The sequence below is a fragment of the Otolemur garnettii genome, unplaced genomic scaffold (genome assembly GCF_000181295.1).
Source record: "Otolemur garnettii isolate 467f Iridium unplaced genomic scaffold, OtoGar3 scaffold00172, whole genome shotgun sequence".
In the NCBI taxonomy this organism is placed as follows: Eukaryota; Metazoa; Chordata; class Mammalia; order Primates; family Galagidae; genus Otolemur; species Otolemur garnettii.
This window is the reverse complement of record NW_003852567.1, coordinates 3,489,347-3,511,759: the sequence shown is the minus strand read 5'-3', so window position 1 is coordinate 3,511,759 and position 22,413 is coordinate 3,489,347. Positions and strand designations below refer to the sequence as shown.

Below are 22,413 nucleotides of genomic sequence, written 5' to 3'. Positions count from 1 at the left end.
AAGAGATTGTCCCACCTTAGCCTCCCAGAATGCTAGGATTACAGATTTGAGCCACCACACTGGGCCAAAATACTATTTCTTTATTATTAAACACTTAGGGTTTGTTTTTCACTTTTTAGCTTTTTTATAAATACATAAGTCACGGCCACAATAACAACATAAATAATGGGGTTTTTTGGTTTTGGGGGGAGGTTTGAGACAGAGTCTCACTATGTTGCCCTCAGTAGAGTGCCGTAGCATCACAGCTCACAGTAACATCAAACTCTTGGGGTCAAGTGATTCTCTTGCCTCAGCCTGCCAACTAGCTGGGACTACAGGCGCCTGCTGCCAACGCCCAGCTATTTTTTGTTGCAGTTGTCACTGTTGTTTAGCTGGCCCAGGCTGAGTTCGAACCCGCCAGCCTCGGTGTAGGTGGCCGGTACTGTAACCACTGTGCTATGGGTGCCAAGCCAAATAATGGTATTTTGACTATAAACATTTCACCAACAAACAAGTGCTAAAAAATGACCAAATGCCATTTTTCAAAAGGCCACTTACCTCTATCACTCTTATATCAGCTGTGTAACATGCCAGGGCTTTGCATTTTTTGCATAGCAGTTTTTTATTTTTTTTATCAAGTACAGGTTTTGGTTTTGCTTGACTATCTCTGAGGAATTTTTCATGAATCTGTATATCGAGAATCTACATGCAAAAAGAAAGACCTCAAATGTAATTTAAATATAACTAATATATCTCGAAAGACATGCACACATATATATGCATATAATTGTTACTTCTTTAAACATATGGTACCCAGCTTTGTAAAATCCCAGATTTTATTAGTTCTCCTAACTTAGTATCAGTCAGTGTTTCATTGTGGCCTCTAATTAATCTTTCAACTTCTTCACTAGAAATACCTAGAAAAGCACTAAAGATCTCCATAAAAAAGTCATGTGAAGCATGCTTGCTACTCAACTGGTTGGCAAAACTTTAAACACATGCCAATTCTTTCAGGCATAATTACACCCACTCCAGGCATAAATTTATTGAGTATGGATAACAGACAGAAGAGTCTCTGCCATCGAAAATCTTTCCCTCTTTCAACCATAAAGAATATTGTTGAATTCCAGTAAAATGAAACATAGAGTGTGACTGTGTTCTAATTCAAAATTTAGGGCTTGGGTAAGTACAGCTAGAACACTGGATATTATATATTAAACAAACATCAGATTCTGAAGTATGAAGAGAGGAAGGCAGACCAGCTAGGAACCTCAGGACCCCAGGAACAATATGGTAGTGAGTTCCCTGGAAACTGGTAGTGAGTTTCCTTTTCACCTGATACATCCCAGACTTGGAGCTAAGAAGCCAGCAACCTGAAATGCCCATGGTTATAGTCAAAAGGTCTCAACAAAAGCCTGCACTCTGTAGCCAAAGGCCTAAAAGAGATGTAGTTTAGAAAGACAGAAAACTTTTAGACAATAACTGCTCTACTCCAGCCGAACATCACAGAAAAAATGGAACTGTGGCCACCCATACCAATGCAAGCAAGCACAGGCTGCATGGAGGGCCTAGATTTCTACCTCACAGAACTAAAAGAGACACCCAGTACTACCACCTGCGTGTTGTCAGAGACAGCTAAGCAGGGAGCCAGGAACTTCAGCCCTGCCACATGGCAAGTGGTGTCAGTGGAAATTACATGGGGAGCCCAAACTTACATCCCCACCCAGCAGCAAGAAAGAGCCTCCCTCCCTCTCACCTCACCTCCAACCCCTGCTGGTATCAACAGAGGTTGCCTGGGGAATCTGGACATGGTACTACCTGTCCATGAGGTAGCAGCATCCCTGAAAAAGCCAGCTAACACAGGTAAATAAGATCCAGAGTCTCAAAAAGTGAAAATATCTGGATTTGGATTTAAAAAAAAAAAAAATCACTCTTCATACCAAGAAACAGGAAGATCTCAAACTGCATTAAAAAAAAAGACAATCGGGGTGGTGCCTGTGGCTCAAAGGAGTAGAGTCCAGCTCCATATGCTGGAGGTGGCAGGTTCAAACCCAACCCTGGCCAAAAAAAAAAAAAAAGACAATCAATAGATACCAATACTAAAATGGCAGATGTGTGAATAAAGATTAAAGCACAATAAAAATGCTTCAATGAGAAATCATAAACACTCCTGAAATAAGAGAAAATCTGAAGGTTCAGCAAAGAGAGGGAAGACCGAAAGAAGAACCAAATGGAAAATTTAGAACGGAAAGAAATAAAAATCTCCGTGGATGTGTTAAACAGCAGAATGAAAGGGACAAAGGAAAGAGTTAGTGAATTAGAAGACAGAACAGCAGAAATTACCCAATGTTAGCAACAGAAAGAAATTATACTGAAAAAATAATGACCAGACAGACTCAGGGATCTATAGGACTATTTCGAAACATGTCATGCCACTAAAGTCCTATAAAAAGATAACAGGGCATTAAAAAAAGCACTTAAAGAAACATTTCCTGAATACATCAAGCTACATAAACCTAGATTCAAGAAGCTGAACAAACTCCAAACTGGATAAAACCAAAGAAATTCACTCTAGGACACATTATAATTAAACTTCTGAAAACTGAAGGCAAAGAAAAAAAGGAAGAAAGAACATGTTGATTCCCTCATTGTCATCTGTGGAAGAATCTGCCTGTCCCACTGGTTGGTAGCCGCTCCCTCCCCTGTTATCAGACTACGCGTTCAAGTGGACTCAGCGGAGGTGAAAATCCCGTCCTGCCACTTCCTAGAGATGTGTTTTGGGGCAAGTGTGTGTTTCTTCAAATACAGAATGGGAACAGTGCCCGCATGCAGTTCATGAACTGTTGGGAGATGACATGGGTTTGTAACTGCTCAGGCCTGCCTGCCACAGGGTAAATGCCCAGGTGTGTTACCCTCGCTCTGTTAGGCTAGTCTTATGCTAAGAGCTGCAAGAATGCTAATTATGGTGGCTTGTTCATTATTGGGTAGGGTGATCCTCATTTGCTTTGTTATTTTTCTATAAATATTATAGCTATTTTTATCTATTCTATATAAGCTCCAGAACCATTTTGTCAAGTTAAAAATATCATTTATGCTTTGATTATAGGTTGATTATACCTGTAGTAGACCTACAGGTAAATTTAGGGTAAATTCTTTAAAATTCTACAAAATATTCATTCATTCATTCCATTCAAAAGCATGACATTTCTTTCATCTTAATTTACTTCCATATCTCTCAGGAAAACTTCTGTAGTTGTTCTCATTTCTGGTTCATACTTTTTTTTTTGAGACAGAGTCTCATTTTGTTGCCTTCCATAGAGTGCTGTGGTGTCATAGCTCACAGCAACCTCAAATTCTTGGCTCAAGTGATTCTCTTGCTTCAACCTCACACTTTTTTTTTTATTGTTAAGACAATCTCTGTTGCCTGGGCTGATGTGCTATGGCACCATTATAGCTCACTGCAACCTCAATCTCCTGGCTCCAGCAATTCTGCCTAAGTCTCCCAAGTAGCTGGAAATACAGGCACCTGCCACCATAGCTAGCTCATTTTTTCTATTTTTAGGAGTCTTGCTCTTGATTAGGCTGGTCTCAAACTCCTAAGCTCAAGTGATTTTTGCTTCTCAGGCTCCCAGGGTATTAGGATTACAGGTGTGAGCCATTGTACTGGGCCAAGACCTAGAATGTCTTGATTAAAAGAACCAGGTATGATTTTCTTTCCCTTATTCCCCAACCCCATCCCACCTGAAATTATCTTATTTTTGCAAAAACAAAGTGTTAATGCCTCCTGTTTTCAATCCAAATTTTCACTGTTGTAAGATTATTACATTATACATGTTCATCCCATTATTTCCTTGGGATAAATTTCTAGAATGAAAATTCTTGGGTTAAATGATACACATTTCTCTATAAGTAATTTTAATTTTCTTTTTTCAGATATGGTTCTAATCACTGCTTAAAGTAGATGGGGGTCAGAGGACTGTGATAGGAAAGAGGGTAAAAACATAAACTTGCCCGTGGGCATCTAGTTTTTAAAAAAATTCACTTATACCTAATGGTGTTCAATTATACACTAAAATTCAGTCAAATGCTAATCTCAGGTATTTTAAATGTTACTATAGGCAACAGCTATAAATCCTAATAAGTTAAAACCACTACTGCTATATGTATAAGTTAAAATCAATAACTGGATATAAAGGGCTCAGCCAAGGTTCTAAGTCCCTGGCACTGCCCCTCCCCCACCCCATGGTTGAAAAAGCAGCCTAACCCCACAGCTGAGAGGGAGAAAAGCAAAACTGCAGAATCCTGATTACATGCAGTCTTGGATACACATCATATGGTAAGTTCCTAGTTCAAAAGGAGCTTGCTTTCACCTGCTATCTTGTTCTCTGCTCCGTGCGGAACAAAAAACAGGCTTCCTCCTTTGATTCCAGATAACCCTTCACCTCCACAGCTGTAAAAACACCCTCCATACCAGTGGTTCTCAACCTTCCTAATAACGAGATGTATTTGCTTTGTTACAAAGGGGTGGCAAACCACAGGTCGAGAACCGCTGCTCCATACCTTATTCCTCCAGATTGAAATAGGACCACATTCTGAAGCCTCCTGCATGGAACTCAGCTCTTGGACACCCCTGGCCTATTCGGCTGGCTGCAGAGTAAGCAGAGTTCCCCTAGGTCCTGGTGCTGCTGGGAGCGGGCCACCCACACACAGGACAGCATGGCTGGGGAAAAAGTCAAACTCGGGCACTCACTGCTTGTCCCTCTGCCTCTCCACCTGCTTACAGGAGCTCTAGACATTTTCCTTCTCTTCTGCAGGGTTTTCTTCCTTCCATTAAAGCCCATATACAGAGACCAAACCAAATCCATACCCCGGGGACGGCGGGGGTGGTGTGTCTCTCACCCAAGAACCACAGTTCCATTCAGTTTTAAGAATGAAGGTAAGATTTTCCCTACCTTGTTATACTTCTTCTAAGCCTTTGAAAGAAATAGCTTTTCAACAGAGTGACTAGGGGGGATCATGGATGACAGGACAGGGATGACAGAACTCCAGGCTCCCAGCTGCCAGTGACTCCTGACTACACTTGTTCTGGGCTCCCTCTCTGTCCATCTGTCTCTGGATGCTGGGGAAACCCAAACGCTATTAGATAGACTGATTTTACAGATACTTAACCCATTTTCTCTTCACCTCACTCCTTGTACTGCTGACTACAAAAGCAATGTCTATGTCTGGTCTAGCCTCCCCTTTCCTTGATGCTATTGCTTCTGTCACATAAGAGTCTAAGTGATATCTCCAGTGGATGAGATAACAATTATGCCACGGTTATTAAAACTCATAGGTGTAAGGCTTTTACGCCAATACCCCTACATTCTACAAAATGAGGAGGTGGCTCAGTGAAGACAATTAGAGAAGGAACTAAATTTCCTTGTAATTCTTCCCACTAAAAACACAGAAGTAGTACGTTTAGATCGTTTATCTTTCCAGCCTTAGAAAGAAATATTTTAAATTAGAAAACACTGACATAAAGTTGTAATTTTGTCCTAAAATAAGTGTTAATTTGTTTTAGATCACTGCTTCTTAACACTTTATTTTTTTTTGAGACAGAATGTCGGCCTCAGTAGAGTGCCGTGGTGTCACAGCTCATAGCAACTTCAAACTCTTGGGCTTAACCAATTCTCTTGCCTCAGCCTCCCAAGTAGCTGGGACTACAGGCACCCACCACAACGCCTGGCTATTTTTTTAATGTTGTTATAGTTGTTATTGTTATTTGGCAGGCCTGGGCTAGGTTCAAACCTGCCAGCCCCAGTGTATGTAGCCAGCACCCTAGCCGCTGAGCTACAGTCACTGAGCCTGCTTCTTAACCCTTTTTACAGCATCAAGATTACGACTTGTAAAAGCTGCAGACACTATAGAGTTGGTCTACTGAACTATAAGGTTCATCTTTACAAAGTTAATTTTTACCTCACATCTCTGTCTGATAACAGCTTTCTTTTCTTTAGCACCTATCCAAGGCACTGCACTAAGCAATGCACACATCTCATTCTGGCCTCACAACCACCTTGTGAGTTAAATACCATGATTTTTTTTCTCACGTTTACAAATGAAAAAATTGATGATTTAAAAGACAGAGTACCTGGCTGAGATCACATTATCTTGAAAGAAGGGGAACTGGGATTTGAATCTTAGGTTCTAGTTTTCAACCTAGCCCCACAGTGTTCAATGCATCCAGAGCATCTGAGATGAAAATGTCTCTGAGATGAAAATGTCTCCAGAGGGTTTGGAGAACGTGTGGGTGTGCATGGGTGTTTCTTGACTTCCTCCAACCTGATTTCACGTGTCTGTGTTATAAAGGAAATTACAATACAATGAAGGTCACTACTACAAGGCCCATCTGAACTGGTCTGTCACTCCAAGGCATAAAGTATTGTCCATAGATGCAATGGGCATTCTGACACGTGCACAGTGACCGGGGAGCTCTTTTCTCTGAGGACTGGATGGTAGTGAAAGATTTGAATCAGAGTGTAGGAAGAGCTGTTTCTTGGAGTGTTAGGATCTAGTCCTTAAAATGAACTGTTAACTAACTTAGAAGCAATTCTAGCTATATTCCTTTTAGAACAAAAATCATAACTTCAGGTGTTAGCACTAATAGAATATATTTTAATCTAACTGACATTTAAACAGAATGAACATGACAGTCACTGCAGAGTGAAACTTGGTATCAACCTACTATTCTAACACAATACTCTGAGCATTAGGGTAAAAGGTGCCAACATGCTCACATTTCTTGATTTTTATTCATGGTTAGATTCTGAAAGAGTGACACAGACTTACCTTTCTTTTAAATACTGCTTCGTTCCATGCCTGAAGGTTTAAGATGGAGTCATTCATCATTTTTTCTTTGTATAGGTTTATTTTTTCTTTTTCAATTACATCAGCATTACTGGTCAGAAGAAAGCACTTGCTACCTCTTGCTCTTCCTCTACCTATCAGAAAATAAATATTTTATTTGGTGTGTTTGATTTAAAACTCTGATACAATCTGAGATCAGGTATACAAAAGGATAGAGGTATTCCTAAAATACAACTTTGGTTCACTGAGTCCTGCTTTCTAGGGGAGCTGATCTGTTAAAGAGTGGATTCAAATGCAGCTGTGCCCCTGCATGTCAAACATGTGGATAAACTAGAAGCCCACCGTAGGCCATCTGTCTCAGGTCCCTGACAGTGCAGTCTGAGTGTGACTGGACAGCCATATCAGAAACGCTGCTTTAAAGACAATCCAACATGAACCCTCATTAACACACTCTGAGGGCTCTCAGGTGAATGACAAACAGACCCTCCCTTGAGTCTTCTAGGCACTGGAGAAATAAGATATGTTCACAACAGACAGAACTTAGGTGGAAAATTACAAAGAGAGTGGATAATGACCCAAAGAGAAGAACGAGAAATTAAGGTGGAAAGATAGGTGGGTGCTGGATTTTGAAAACTCTTTAACATCAAGTAAATTGGGAAACTACTGGAGTTTCCATACAGGGAAGTAACAGGATCAGAGCTTTCTACAGGAAGAGTCATGTGGCATATGTTCTTATAGAAATTTTTAAAATTAAAGGAAAAAGGAGGAAAGACTGGTTATGAGACATTCTAGTCCAAGTGGGGCAGAAGAACCTTGGAGTATCTCTTCTGGAATAAGGGAGCCCACCAGCCCACAAGCACAACCATTGAGAGTTGATACATTGACCAGCAAAGCCTCAATTCAAATTTGAATTATCCTTCCATAAAAATGTCAGTTGACGTTGGGCAAAAAAGCAGTATTGTTGTCAACAAGAATCAAAATAGGGTATGTGTGTGTATGTGAGCAGACTAAACTATAACCATCCAATCCAGACCAAGTGAGTCCTCTTCATGGCCAACCCACCCGAGTGCACTGTGCCACTGGTCACAAACTCAACAATGGCTCAGTAAGGAGACCAGCCAGAATGACAGACACACAAATCAGACAACACAGAAGCCCGGCAGGAATGGCACTAAAGTTCCTCTCACCTCTGGTTTGGATCATTTTGATGACATTGCCCACATACTCATATAGGATGACAAGATTACACTGTACAATGTCAATGCCTTCATCAGCAACCGAGGTGGCAATCAGAATATTGTTAGCTCCATTGGTTCCAAATGTATTCAGTACACACTTCTGTGCTGGGAGAGTCATTCCTGTGTTGGATGAGAAGGTTTTATACAATTCTTTATATACCAAAGACGGAATTTTCACCTTGAAAAAAATATGCTGCTAATGAGGGAATGTTTATTATATGCCAGGGCCTATGATAGCTATGATTTCACAACACCCATAGGAAGTGGGTGAAATCCTTACACTTATTTTAAAGAAGACATTTAGGGTGGCATCTAACAGCTGGGACTGGGTTCAAAGACCACCTGGGTTCAAATTCCAGCTCTGGAACTTACTAATGGTATAGCTTTAGCCATATTATCCCCTTAGAATATTGACATTTTGCAAAAATATGAATAGCTAACTGTCCTTTATATGCGTATAAGAGTTTATAGCTGAAAAACGTTTTCATATCTGCTCATTCACTGGACTTTCACAAAGCCCTTTTAGGTTAACAGGGCAAGTATGATTCCCCTTTATAGGTAAAGGGCTTGAAGGTCCAGAGGTGAGGTAAACTGACAGGCTAGTTATCAGCAGATCTGGGCTTGGACTTAAGTCTAGGTCCCTAATAGGGGGAACCAAGACAACTATTGGGTTGTCTTCCATGCAAAAACACACCCACAAACCTGTAAGAATCATTCCTTGTCATACCCACAGGGGTGAAACCTGGATGGCTATAGTTGTATTATGTTCCTCTATGGAAGAAACAATGCCATCTGCTCACCATACCCTGCTTCCTTCTTCTGCTGGGCACATAGCTCAAGTACACTTCCTGACCACCTTTGCACTGTAGTCAGATGGGGCCTTGTGGCTAAATTCTCACCAATGGCATACAGAAAGAAATGATGCCATGTCTCCAAAACTGACCCCTAAGAATTGTCTATGCTCTTGTTTATTCCTCATCAGTGGACTAGATAAGGTCACAGTGGAAGATTTGGAGAATACCTGGGATTACAGAGCCATAACAAGGAAGCAGTCTGGGTTCCTAAGTGGGTGGTGAGTGGAACAGAGCTCCCCCACAAATACAAGTGAGCACTGGTGGAAAGAAAGGACCTTGACAAAGGCAGCCACACACTGCCTTCGGATATCCTGTGATCATGGAAGCTAAATTTAAGTTGTCTGAATACAAAGTGAAGTTAACAAGCAATAATCATCTGGTCTGTGTGATCACAGCAAACACCTAAAATAGTGACTAAAAAAATATGCACACTATAGTTCAAACATTATGGGTCCCAAAGACTCATCTACACTAATATATTAGTTGTATCACCTGATCACATACCGTTCACAGGGTAGACCACCTCAGGCAGGTTGAGGGAGGTAGTGTGTATTCCCTTCCTTTACCTGGCTGGCAGTGGACTCTCAGAGTTTGTAGAAAGATCCTTTATAGTTTTTTAATTATTCATAATTCAAAGTCATGAAAATTCAAGTGCAGTGTTATTTTTAGAAAGTTTCTTTAAAATCAATCCCTAATTATTATTTTAATTTTACTCTTAATTTTCTTTATCCAGAACACTCTGTTAAGGCTGGGTGCAGTGGCTCATGCCTGTAATCCTAGCACTTGGAAGGCCAAAGCAGGTAGATTGCCTGAGTTCATGGGTTCAAGACCAGCCTGCGCCAGAGTGAGCACTCATCTCTAAAACAATAGCCAGGTGTTGTGGCGGGCTCGTGTATTCCCAGCTACTTGGGAAGCTGAGGCAAGAGAATCACTTGAGCCCAAGAGTTTGAGGTTGCTGTGAGCTATGATGCCATATCACTGTACTGAGGGTGAGGAAATGAGACTCGGTCTCAAAAAAAAAACCCCAGAATACTCTTTTAAGAAATGGACTTTCTATTCCTTTTGAATCCATGTGTTTGCAGTAAAATCAAAAACCATACAAACACTGGGGACTACTACATAAAAGGTCTATAGGTGAATAATAGCTAATATTTAACATATACTAAGCACTCACCATGTGCCAAGTATTGTTCTAAAGCAAGAGTTAGCAGATATTTTCTGTAAAGGATGGATGGATTGTATATATTTTAGGCTTTGTCAACCTGGACTGTCACAACTACTCAACATTGCCATTACGGTGTGAAAGCAGCCACTTTTAATACATGAACGAATAAGCATGACTGTGTTCCAAAAAATACTTATTTTATGGATTTCATATCCCTTTCTCATATCATGAAATAAATATCTTTTGGTTTTTCAACCACTTGAAAACATAAAATCAATCTCAGCTTAATAGTCACCAACAGCAGGCAGTGAGCCAGATTTTGCTATTTACAGTGTGATGAGTGAGGAAAGGCTGCTATGGGAATGTAAGGGACGGACATCTCTACCAGTTTTCGGAGGCCAGGGAAGAACAATGCCTGGCACAGGGTAAGTTCTAAATAAATGTTATAAAATGGATGGAAGAATAAATGAAAAAACAAATAAGAAAATATTTTCCAAGTGTCTATTTATGGAGGAATAACAAACTTTAGAAATCAAGTTGAACTCATGCTGGAGTCAGACTGCAGAGAACTTTGAATTCCAACTATAAGAATGTGGTGTTGGATGTAATTTGGAAAGTCCACTTTGTTGTTGTTATTGTTGTTTGTTATTTGTTAGAGACAAAGTCTCACTTTGTCGCCCTCAGTAGAGTGCCATGGTGTCACAGCTCATAGCAACCTCCAGCTCTTGGGCTTAGGAGATTCTCTTGCCTTGGCCTCCCAGGTAGTTGGGAGTACAGGCGCCCACCACAACGCCTGGCTATTTTTTTGTTGCAGTTTGGCCAGGGCTGGGTTTGAACCCACCATCCTCGGTATATGGGGCTGGCACCCTACTCACTGAGCCACAGGTGCCCTGGAAAGTCCACTTTTTAAGATATGAATCTACTTTTCATATTTACAAAGTTTAAAAATTGCATTAAGGGGAAGTTCAAGAATAGGGATAGGGGCTTGCTTATTATAAACAACACTACGTAAGACCAGAGTGAGGACCTGCCAGTCCCTGCCAGTCACTGAGAACCTCAGGATGACAGCTGGCCTCCTAAGATCCTCCCAGATGGTAAAAGAAGCAGCCTTTCATCCTTTGACCATGCTTGTTAGATTTCAGGATTGTCCATTTAGAACTTTTAATTGTAAAATACATAATACAAAAGTTGCATATCTACAATTTAAAGAATAACAATAAAATAGAAACAGAATATTTATTTCTATTTTCAGTTAATCTTAATCTATTGGTTGAGAATTTGATCAGGAGAGTGATGTGCTTAAATAGGACTAAAAAGTCTTTGGCTTTGTCTACAGGATGTGTGAGACGTGTCTCCAGGGAACGAGACTGGAGTGGTTTTGGTATTTGAGCATTGTGATGGCCTTTTCACATGTTGACTTGTCAAGGCTAATCTCTAGTTGCCAGTTATTCATGCAGGTGCTGCTGTGAAGGGATTTTGTAGATGTGATTAAAGTCCCTAATCAGTTAACTTTAAATTAAACCAAAAGTGAATTCATTCTAGGGGGGCCTGACCAAATCAGGTGAGCCTTTTGAAAGAGGGCTCAAGCCTTCCCTGAGCTCAAAGACTCCTAACAGTTCACATCTGTGGGGTTCCTGGTTCCTGATCTTACCTTCCTGACTACCTGCCCTATGGACTTCAGACTTGCTTTGCCAGATTAATTGTGCAAACCAAGTCCTTGTAAGCCATCTGTGTGTGTACTTAAATATACATAAACATGCACACCATATATATGTATAATCTTCTACTTGTTTTGCTTCTCTGACTTAACTCTGATACAAGTATTAAAAAAGAATTTGAATATACTATATATATTTTTACATATACACTATACTATATCTAATTCACTATATACACATACCTATGTTCTGATTTGTTTTGCAACGTCCAGTCAATATGTCAGGCTTTAGAAAGTTGAGTCTAGAATTTCCTTCAATCCATTTCTTTAAAGCCTAAAAATGAAAAGCAATTATCAGTCGGATACTACTTGTAAACACAGTTGTATCCATTCAATATTGAAATGTATGCAAAAGGCAAAAAAAAAACAGTATATATAGTTTTCAGACTGATGAACCTGTGAGAAAAAGCTTCTTGGTAATTCAACTCTATGCAATAATTAATTATAATGATATAGATCTTTGTCACATGATTAAAAAAATTATACAGATTAAACTATAAGTGAAAAAAGCAAAGTTCAGAACAGTGGGCATATAGAATTAATAAGTGACTTCAGCAGGACAGAAGATCAATATACATAAATCAATTGTACTTCTACTTACCAGTAATAACGGGAATTTTAGAAGATTTGGAAGTGCCATTTATAACAGCCTAAAAAATTAATACCTAGATATAAGTCTAATAAAATATGTTCTATGCTGAAAATGAGAAACTGATAAAGGAAATCAAAGAGGTGGTTGGTAGCCTCTAAGCCCTCAATGATCTCCACCTCCTGTATTCAGAACCTGTGTAATTCTCTGCCCTGAGTGTGAACTGGACTTATTAACTTGCTTCTAATGAATAAAATATGAAAAAAGTGATAGGATATCACTTTCAAGATGAAGTTATAAAATAAATGTGGCTTTCATCTTAAACATTATTTTTCAATCTCTGGGATAGGGGAACCTAGCTGCCAGGCTGTGAGGCAGCCCCGTGAAGAGGCCCCCATGAACTCAGACGCACTTCTTCTGCCAATAGCTAAATTAGGCAGGCTTTGAAGCCATGTGGTGACTGCAGCTGTGGCCAACACTTTCATTGCAGCCTCATGAGAGCCTTTCATTCAGAAACACCCAGCTGTTTTAGATTCTTGACCCACAGACATTATAATAAATGTTTGTCATTTCCAGACACTAAGTGTTAGGGTAATTTGTTACTTAGCAGTAGATAACTAATACAAATGAAGAGAACTACTATGGTCATGGATTGCAAGACTTGATATTGTTAAGATGTCATTTCTCCCCAATTTTATCTATAGATTCAATAAAATACCAGCATAATTTTTCATAGATGTAGACAAGTTGACTTTAAACTTTGTATGGAAAGGCAAAGAAACATAGCTTAAAAACAACTTTAAAAAAAATTGGAGGTTCTCTCTATAAAATAAATCCTATCTTAAAAACTGAGAGGAAAAAATTAGAAGACTCATACTGTACCACTGCAAGACTTATTATAAAGCTATAATAATCAAGACAGTGTGAGATGGATTTAAAGATACGTGTATAAACCAGCAGAACAGAGAATCCAAAAATAAATCCATGAAATATAGCCAACTGACCTTTTAAAAAATTACAAGGGGAATTCAATGGAGAAAGGAACAGTCTCATCAATATACAGTGCTAGAATTGGATGTACATACATGAAAAGAAAAAAAATGCATCTCAACCCATACCTCACACCTTATATAAAAGTTAATTCAAAATTGATTGTAGAGTACCAGGGCATCAGCCTAGTCACAGTAACCCTTGGGCTCAAGAAATCCTCTTGCCTCGGCCTTCCTACTAGCTGGAACTACTAGGAAGAGGCCGCACCCAGCCAGAATGAAGAACTATTTGTGACCTTGGGTAAGCAAGAGTTTTTAGATATAATGCCACAGGCAAAAATCCATGAAAGAAAAAATTGGTAATGAACTTTGTCAAAACTTAAAATCTTCAAAAGATACTGTTAAGAGAATGAAAAGGCAAGCCACAAACCAGAGAAGAAAATATTTGCAAAATACTTTTCTAACAGATGACTTTCTTGTCAGAATATAAAAAGAACTCTCAAAGGCCAGGCCCAGTGGCTCACAGCTATAATTCCGGAACTCTGAGAAGCTAAGTGGGAGGATCTCTTGAGTGCAGGAGTTTGAGACTATCCCAAGCAAAAGTGAGACTCCATTTCTACTAAAAATAGAAAAATTAGCTGGGCATTGTAACAAGCACCTGTAGTCCCAGCTACTTAGGAGGCTGAGACAATAGATCGCTTGCATTCAGGAGTTTGAGACTGCTGTGAGGTAGGCTGATGCCATGGCACTGTAGCCTGAGTAACAGAGTAAGAAGACTATCTCAATAAAAGAAAAAAAATCGAAAAAAAATTCTCAAAAACTGATAAAAAATGATAAACCAATTTTAAAATAAGCAGAAGATCTGAAAAGACACCTACCTCACAGATACAGAGCAGATATAGATTGCTAATAAGTAGATGACAGATATACAGTCACAGTAAGCATTAACGAAATGCAGATTAAAACCCTAGAGAAAGATGCCATTACATATGCATAGAAAGGCTACAATTTAAAAATTTGTAAAAAGGACAAACTACATGCTCTGTAGATATCAAGACTTAGAATCTATAATGATTAAGACAGTGGAGTCTTAGTGTAAGAATAAACATAGATACTCAGAACAGAATAGAGAACCCACATGTACATGGATTCTTAAGAGAGGGCAATCATTTCAGTGAATGGCCTGAGACAATTTGTTACCCATAAGCAGAAAGCAAGCTTACATCCACAAGAGCTCTGGTTTTCACGAAAAGAATTGTTCTTGTCTCTGGGTTTAAGTGGTACTCTTCCTGTAGGATGAAGCAGAGGTCTTCAAGCTTAGGGTTTTCATTGTTGGGATCCACGGAAATAGTTTCTAGTTCCTGCAGCTTTTCTGCAAATGGGAGACATTTTACAAAAGGTTTATAAATTCTAAAATTTAGAACACTCAGTGACTTATAGCTATAGTTTAAACCATTAATATCTCAATCTTTGATCAGAATTTTATAAGTAATAACTACCAACTTAATTTGGTACAATCTTTTTGGAAGATAATTTGGCAATATCTACCAAAACATAAAACTCACCCTTTAACCCAATGATTTCACATCTAGGAATTTTAGACATAGTTATATTTAGAAAATTATAGACAAGAACTCCAAAGATGTTCATTGTACTATTGTTCAGAATATAAAAGAAAAATACAAAACAACCTCAGTGCCCAATAATAGGGAAATAATTCAATACATTGTGGGCTGTGCATTTCACGTTAATATAATGTATCTGTTAAAATTAATAAGAAAGCTATGTACATGTTAATATAAAAAAATCTCAAAGATATTTTAAGGTTTTAAAAAAATGGTGTATTCAGTGTGGAATGGTATAGAATGGTGTATTCAGTATGTCCTAATCTTATATATATATATATATATATATAGTTATAAAACAATGGCGTGCTAGAACCAGATCATACAAGGCTATGAAAGTCAATCATTAAATTCAAGAACTGCGTGAGGTTTTAAATATAGTGGTTATTAAAAATTTAATTATCTAAACTTGTAATTCAATAACCTATTAAAAACATGTAAAACTAGCCAAAACTCATTTTCTAATTAGTTTATTACTTTTTACTATTATCTACGCTCTTGAAGTTGTTTATACCCCTTGTATCTGTGTGGTAGAAATGCTGTAGAAAGAATGATTTGCTATTGTTTATCTCTTTTTAACACTAGTTAAATGGCATCTTATTGGTGGTTTGAAATTGATTATAGTGGAAATAAATACCATGGTGGTCAAGAAAACACTAAAAATCTGCTTCATTTATTATTTTGTTGACAATTTAAACTTATGTAAGTGGGCTCAGCACCTGTAGCACAGGGGTTACAGCACCAGCCACATACACGAAAGTTGGCAAGTTCAAACCCGGCCTAGGCCAGCTAACCAACAATGACAATGGCAACAAAACATAGCCAGGCATTGTGGCAGGCACCTGTAGTCCCAGCTACTTGGGAGGCTGAGGCAAGAGAATAGCTTGAGCCCAAGAGTTTGAGGTTGCTGTGAGCTGTGATGCCACAGCACTCTACCAAGGAGAGTGAGACTCTGTCTCTAAAAAAAAAACTTACATAAGTGATAGGAAAAAACAGATTAAATTTAGCTATTACATTGTGACCGGCACCAAAAAGTAAGACAATCTTCTTCCAATTTTTGAAAATTAGCATATAATTAAGCAACAAGTTGCTTATATTGTTGAAAAACAAGTGCCAACATACATCTTCATTGTTTCATTTTCATTTAATTATTACATTAATGAAAATATATACCAACATTCATATCAAAATTGCACTTGTCAGGGGCAATCATTGGTTGGCTATGGACACCTGAGTTCTGCAAAAACCACCACAAGCATTCTATGAGAATCATTTGGTTATATGGAGTTTACAATAAAGATTATTGTATTGTTATTATTCATAACTCATATACTATATCCATCTTCTGTAGAAATAAAATTTATAATAAATTTCTGTACATACATATTCATATAAGCTGATTGCTAAATATTTACCAGCACACTACCGGTTACATGTATGTATAGTAAATGCTTATAAGCCAAAAAAAAATTTAGTAGTGATTGTGTTTGCATAAAGGAATTTAAGAGAGGGAGAAGGAAAATTTTTTTGTTTAGTATCTTTCTTTATTTTGTGTTAATAATATGGGAGCAGCAAAACTATAGCCCATTTTGGTTTTCTTTTCATTCAGAAGTATATATAAATTATAGTCTTCTTAATATTGAATGCTTTCTTGTATTTTTAAAATCTTTATAAAATTACTAAAAGTTAAACAAAAAGAATGCTGCTATCTATAAACTATATGGGAAGTACCCTTTGCAAATACTACTATTTTCCCTTCTTTTAAACAAGAAATGGTATAAGCAACAGAATCTTTCCATAGGTACTAGATTTCACTAAAGGTAAACAATCCTACCATCTATAATATCTTCTTAAACCCAGGACAACAACTCCCTTAGCATGGCCAAACTTAGGGAATGCTAAATACATTACATGTTTGTATTGCCGTTCCAGTCACCAAACTCCCCTTCCCTTCGGAAAACACCACCCACCTTCAAATCTCCTAGTAAGATCTTGCTCAGTCTCATCAAATCCTGCTGCTCTGACATTGCTGAAGAAGTCTTTCAAGTAATCCAGAGCATCTTTCATTCGGGCATGTTCGTTGATAATCAGGGCATCGTTATATTTCTGTTTAAAATAAAAATTAGGTTTCAATATGGTTCTAATCTCTAACATGTTCACTGTACTTAAGTTCAATTAGTTGTGCTTAAGCAATTCATTTTAAGAAAATTTTCTCAAAATGATTCCAATTTAGTTGTTTTGTTTTGTTTTTAAACTAAATTTATTTATTTTTATTGTTGTTGTTGTTGTTGCAGTTTGGCTGGGGCTGGGTTTGAACTCACTACCCTCGGTATATGGGGCTGACACCCTACTCACTGAGCCACAGGCACCACCCTCCAATTTAGTTTTTTAAGATGAATGGCCCCTAACAATTCCATAATAAAACTTTTGAACCAAATACTGTTTTTTAAAAAAATCTCAATTAGACAGAAACATTAATTAGTTACAATCACTTTGAATTTTTGAATTCTACCTTAGAAAAGAAAGACTAGATGAAAAACACATCAAAGATTTAAAAATAATAATGAAAGCAAATCAACTTCCACATCAACCCGCCTCATAATTCAGACATGCAACTAATTTTTATACATATGAAGCCATCACTAAATTGTAAATAAACCTTTCAGAGCGATGGCCCTGACCATCTATAACAGATATTCAATTAAGCTAATTATAATTCTATAAATGGATGCTCATTGAATGAATTTTTATTAAATATTTTCAATGGTGCAATAAGCAGAGATGATAGCTGTTACTGTTGTTCTTTAACTTCTTAGTTAAGCAGGGACCCTACATTTCTGAGCATGTGACTTTATCAAAGGTAAGAAAACATGTGCTTCCAGAAATGGCAGCAGGACCCACTGATTGAGCTTTAAAGGTGGCTGTCACTGGTCATGTATCAAGAGCAACGTTCTCTCATCATCACCCAGTTTTTCTACTCATATCAAGGCTGGAGGCACGGCAGAGAATCTGAGCCTTTGTTTCATCACAGTTCCTCCAGTGTTAAGTTTCTGAAAGCAAACTGAGATGATGCTGAATGGGGCAATATGGGGAGGGCGCATCCTAAGGAACTTCCGGGAAAGGCTCCTAAGTGAGTTCCTGGGGACACGGTGAGAAGGTGATATTCTCTCAGCTGCCTGGTAGATACTATGACTCAAATACACTTTTCTTTTCTTTCTTTTTTTTGAGGCAGAGTCTCACTATGTCGCCCTCAGCAGAGTGCCATGGCATCACAGCTCACAGCAACCTCAAAGTCTTGGGCTTAAGCAATTCTCTTGCCCCAGCCTCCCAAGGAGCTGGGACTATAGGTGCCTGCCACAGAGCCCAGCTATTTTTTTCCTTTTTGTTGCAGTTGTCATTGTTGTTTAGCTGGCCCAGGCTGAGTTTGAACCCACCAGCCTTAGTTCATGTGGCAGGCGCCATAACCACTGTGGTACAGGCACCGAGCCACAAATACACTTTTCAAAAGAAGAAACATACCCGCAAATGTGAAGTATACAAAAACAGTGCTTTACAAATCCTGCTCTCTTCGTCTCTGTCTGGCAACCGAAACACTGTACATGCTTTCTGAACTGTACTAATCCATTGTTCATATTTCTGTGTTCCAAATTCCCTGTTTTGAATTGGAGATAAGGTTTCTGGAAAACAAAAAAGTTTTAGACTGTGTCATATGGTCAGTCATTTAGATTATAAATATGCCTCCCCCTCTAATTTTGTCTTATTCTCTATAAGCAGGGTATTCCTCCTGAAATTGTCTGTTTTAAGCAGTGTATCTCTGTGTATATATATTTGTTTCCTGAGCACTTACTGTGTCCCAAAAATCAGAGTGCCTTACATTCATAATTTCATTTAATTTTCCTGATCACACAAGATAGACATCATATCTTATAGATGAGGAAACTGAAGTTCAGAAAAACCAAGTAATTTACCCTAAGTCCTAATTACTAGTTTGGGGCCTTCTTTGTTCCCAGGAATTCAAACCTAGATGTGTTGGATATCCAAGCTCTACTGGCCCTGAGCTGACAACTAAAACAGCCCAGAGGTGAAACAACAGATATAAGAAAACACAACAGTGCTGACAAATGAAGCAGCAGTGAGTAAAAATAATAAGTCTCAAGAGCTTTATCAGATGAGAATATATAAAAGCAGGAGATTCAGGACTCGGCACAGCCTAGGCCATCTGCTCTCTAGAGCAATATTCACAGGGCCAAGCATGGAAGAGGTGCTGATAAGATACTTTTTAAGGATGTGCATCTCTTCAGCTAAGCCACAGCTGTTTATTCAAAATTGGCATGTCTGCTGTGGTCCAGGCTCTGTGCAGGGCACAAGGGATGAGAGGGGAGGAGGGCGTGGCCCTGCTTGTCTACTGTGGTCCAGGCTCTGCAGGGGGATGAAGAGGGAAGGAGGGTGTGGCCCTGCTCATTTATTGTAGTCCAGGCTCTGTGCAGGGCACAGGGGATGGAAAAGGGAGGAGGGCACAGTCCTGCTCTCAGAAAGCTTAGTCCATGAGTTCTCTCATATCAGTTCTTTGGGCTCCCCAGGAAAATCACAGTACAGTGAAACTCACAGGCAGGAGCTATACTTCTGGGTTAAATTTCTTCTCTCACCGATTCATTTTTAATAAAAGGAACAAAGAAGGCCCCAAACTAGTAATATTCACACAATTCTTTCCTAAGCCCACCAACAATGAGGTGGCCAGCAATAAAGATGAACCAATAAGTATTTACTGAACTTAGGGGTGAAAATCACCCAAGCAATTTGGAAATGAGTAACTGATAAGATTTGGACTTGTGGAAAATGTAGAGCCAGGGTACAGAGGTGGACAGAGTTAGAAAGTAGAAACCCATGTGGCTCCATTACCAACTCGCCATCCTCCTGCCACTTCCCTCACTTCACGGTGTCCCTGGATAACATAACAACCTTCTAACTAGTCTCTCTATACCTCTTGCTTTTCCCCACCCAGAAGTGAGGGAGTTTCCAAATTTGCAGATGAAAAACTAAGCTACCCCACAAAAGCCTTCAAGTAGATTCCTCCAGCCAACCCCCTCCCAGGCTCCCAGGTGCCTCCTCTGTGATCTGGCCTCTGCGGGTTTCTGATCCTCACCTCTAGTGGGTCCCCTTCTTGCATCCCACAGGCCTAACAGAAGCCTCTACCTGCTCTGTTGTCTCCTGGCCTTTGCACATGTTGTTCCCTCGGCCTGAAATATACCTATCACCACCACTACCCATCCCCAGCTGCTTTATTATTATTTATCTAATTTTGACTTTACGATTAGACTGGAAATGCCATGAAGGCAGGGGCTGTGTCTCAGGGTTCAGGCTGCATTCCCACCACCTCATGCATCTCCCAGCTCTGAATGAATAAATGAATGAACTTGTTTAAGGAACCACTAAATCAAAAGATTCAAGAAGGGAAGCAGCAGAAGACAAAATGGTTTTAAGCAAGATGTTAAAATGATAAAACTGGGACGGCGCCTGTGGCTCAAAGGAGTGAGGCGCCCCACATGCCAGAGGTGGCAGGTTCAAACCCAGCCCCAGCCAAAAGCTGAAAAAAAAATGATAAAACTGATATTCAAGCAGACTAACCAATTAATGGGGGGTTAAATGGAAGAGAAAATGGCGATAGGCAAACCAGTCAGAGGTATTAGAATAGGTTCTAAATTAATTCTTGAGGAAGAAAACGAAAAAGAAAGGCAAATATGAGAGAAGTAGAGACATTGTGAGGTGGCTTGCAGACATCTCCAAAACTCACCTTGTATCTGCCAAAGCTGTCCCCAGTCCTGGAAGCAGCACCACCCACTGCCTTACACACAGATGCCCAAGCCAGAGGCCTGGGAGGATGTCACCTCCCTCCGCCCCCTCACACTGCCACCCAAATCCATTAGCCCCTGGATCCTAACCTCCCGCTGGAAGCCTCTCACACGTGCCTCTCCCTTCTCCAGCCCACCTCCATGCCTGTTTGGCCCTCTTCATTCACTGGAATCTTTATCACTTCACTAATCAGTTTAAAACTTTCCACTGCTTTTAGGATAAAACTCAAACCCAGGTTGGCTACCAGGCCCTTCACTGTCTGCCCCATGCTCACTCCTTTCCGCTACTCACAGGTTAGGATTATCGTGAAACGCTTGCAACTCCTGCCACCCGCTGTGCTCCTTTTCCCTCTATGCCTGCCGTCCTTTCACCCTCACGTGATTCTCTCCTTCTTAATGTGGCTGACTTCCCCAAGAGGTGAGTGTCCGAGGAAGCAGCTTGGCTGGAAGGCCCTTCCTGCAGCCCAGTCTGTTGAACTTCATGTGTGTTCCCCAGCCCCCAGTGTCTGACTGCCCCGCTGCGTGGGAACTATTCTCACTGGATTCCCATTATTTGATTGAGTTCCCTGAGGACAGGAACTATGTCTTTAATCTTAGTATTTCCATTATCTCGAATAGTTCCTGGAGCAATAAAGATGTGAATAAATGAATGAATGAATTGAAAGGAGAAGAACAGAACTTGGTGACTGCTTGAGGGAGTTTCAAAAGATAAAAATATATATATATATCAAAACTCACCCCTAGATTTTCAGTCAGCAGAGGACTGGAGGTTTCATTCATATTAGCAGGGAAGTCTGAATGGAGAGCTGATTTGGAAGCTCAGGGAAGTGATAAACTGATTTAAATATAGTAATTTTCAAGTCTGAGTGTCTAGATAAACTTATTTTGGATTTAAAAAGGAAAGAAAAAAGCAAGAGAGAACAAAGGAGGACTCCTAAGGCTGCAAAATCACCTATAATCAAGAAAGTTAACCCTTGGCTATGGTCTTGACATCATCTGAACTGAGGAGAATGAAAACAGACACTAGTGGACAACACACAGCTATTCCAAGAGGAGAGGATAGAAATCACAAGATTGGTCTCACCTAGTTCTCCACAGATGCTCTTTGCCAGACTCTCTGTCTCCCTCATCAGCTCGGATATGATGCATTTAAATGGATCAGTAGTCCGTGACTCCACTTTCCTGAAATCTAGAACCATCAAAAGAAAATATTTTTCAAAAAGGGCAGATTGTAGTTCAAAGTAGGTATCTCCAAAGTTCTCTGCCTTTTTTACTTCCTCTGTAAAACCTGAGGGCCCAAGCTCACGGCAGGTGGTCTAAATGATATAACCAGTGCTCAAAAAGACCTCACAACAGCTCCCTCTTGTGTCTCTGTTGATTCTAACATCTGTCTTTCATGCTCAGCTTTTCACTCCATCTCTCCTGTCACCTCCCCCTGACGAGGTTGGAATCCTTCCTTAGCCACATTCTGAACTGTGATACTCTCTCTCCCTACCCAACCTCCCAAGAGTGTTCACACTGATCCTACTGTTTACTATTGCATTCCTTCAGCAGAAACTTAT

General features: G+C 39.5%; 1 protein-coding gene across 1 annotated transcript in view; it reads right to left on the bottom strand.

Annotated features, from left to right (window-relative positions):
* DDX58 (DExD/H-box helicase 58) overlaps positions 1-22,413 on the bottom strand; it is a 47,196-nt gene that overhangs the window by 3,368 nt on the left and 21,415 nt on the right. The window contains exons 10-17 of the mRNA XM_003800293.3: positions 21,936-22,040; positions 18,522-18,679; positions 16,973-17,108; positions 14,601-14,749; positions 11,983-12,073; positions 8,013-8,183; positions 6,808-6,959; positions 538-681 (exon numbers count right to left, since the gene is read on the bottom strand). Coding sequence (XP_003800341.1) covers positions 538-681; positions 6,808-6,959; positions 8,013-8,183; positions 11,983-12,073; positions 14,601-14,749; positions 16,973-17,108; positions 18,522-18,679; positions 21,936-22,040 — 1,106 coding nt within the window. The remainder of the gene's footprint in view (positions 1-537; positions 682-6,807; positions 6,960-8,012; positions 8,184-11,982; positions 12,074-14,600; positions 14,750-16,972; positions 17,109-18,521; positions 18,680-21,935; positions 22,041-22,413) is intronic.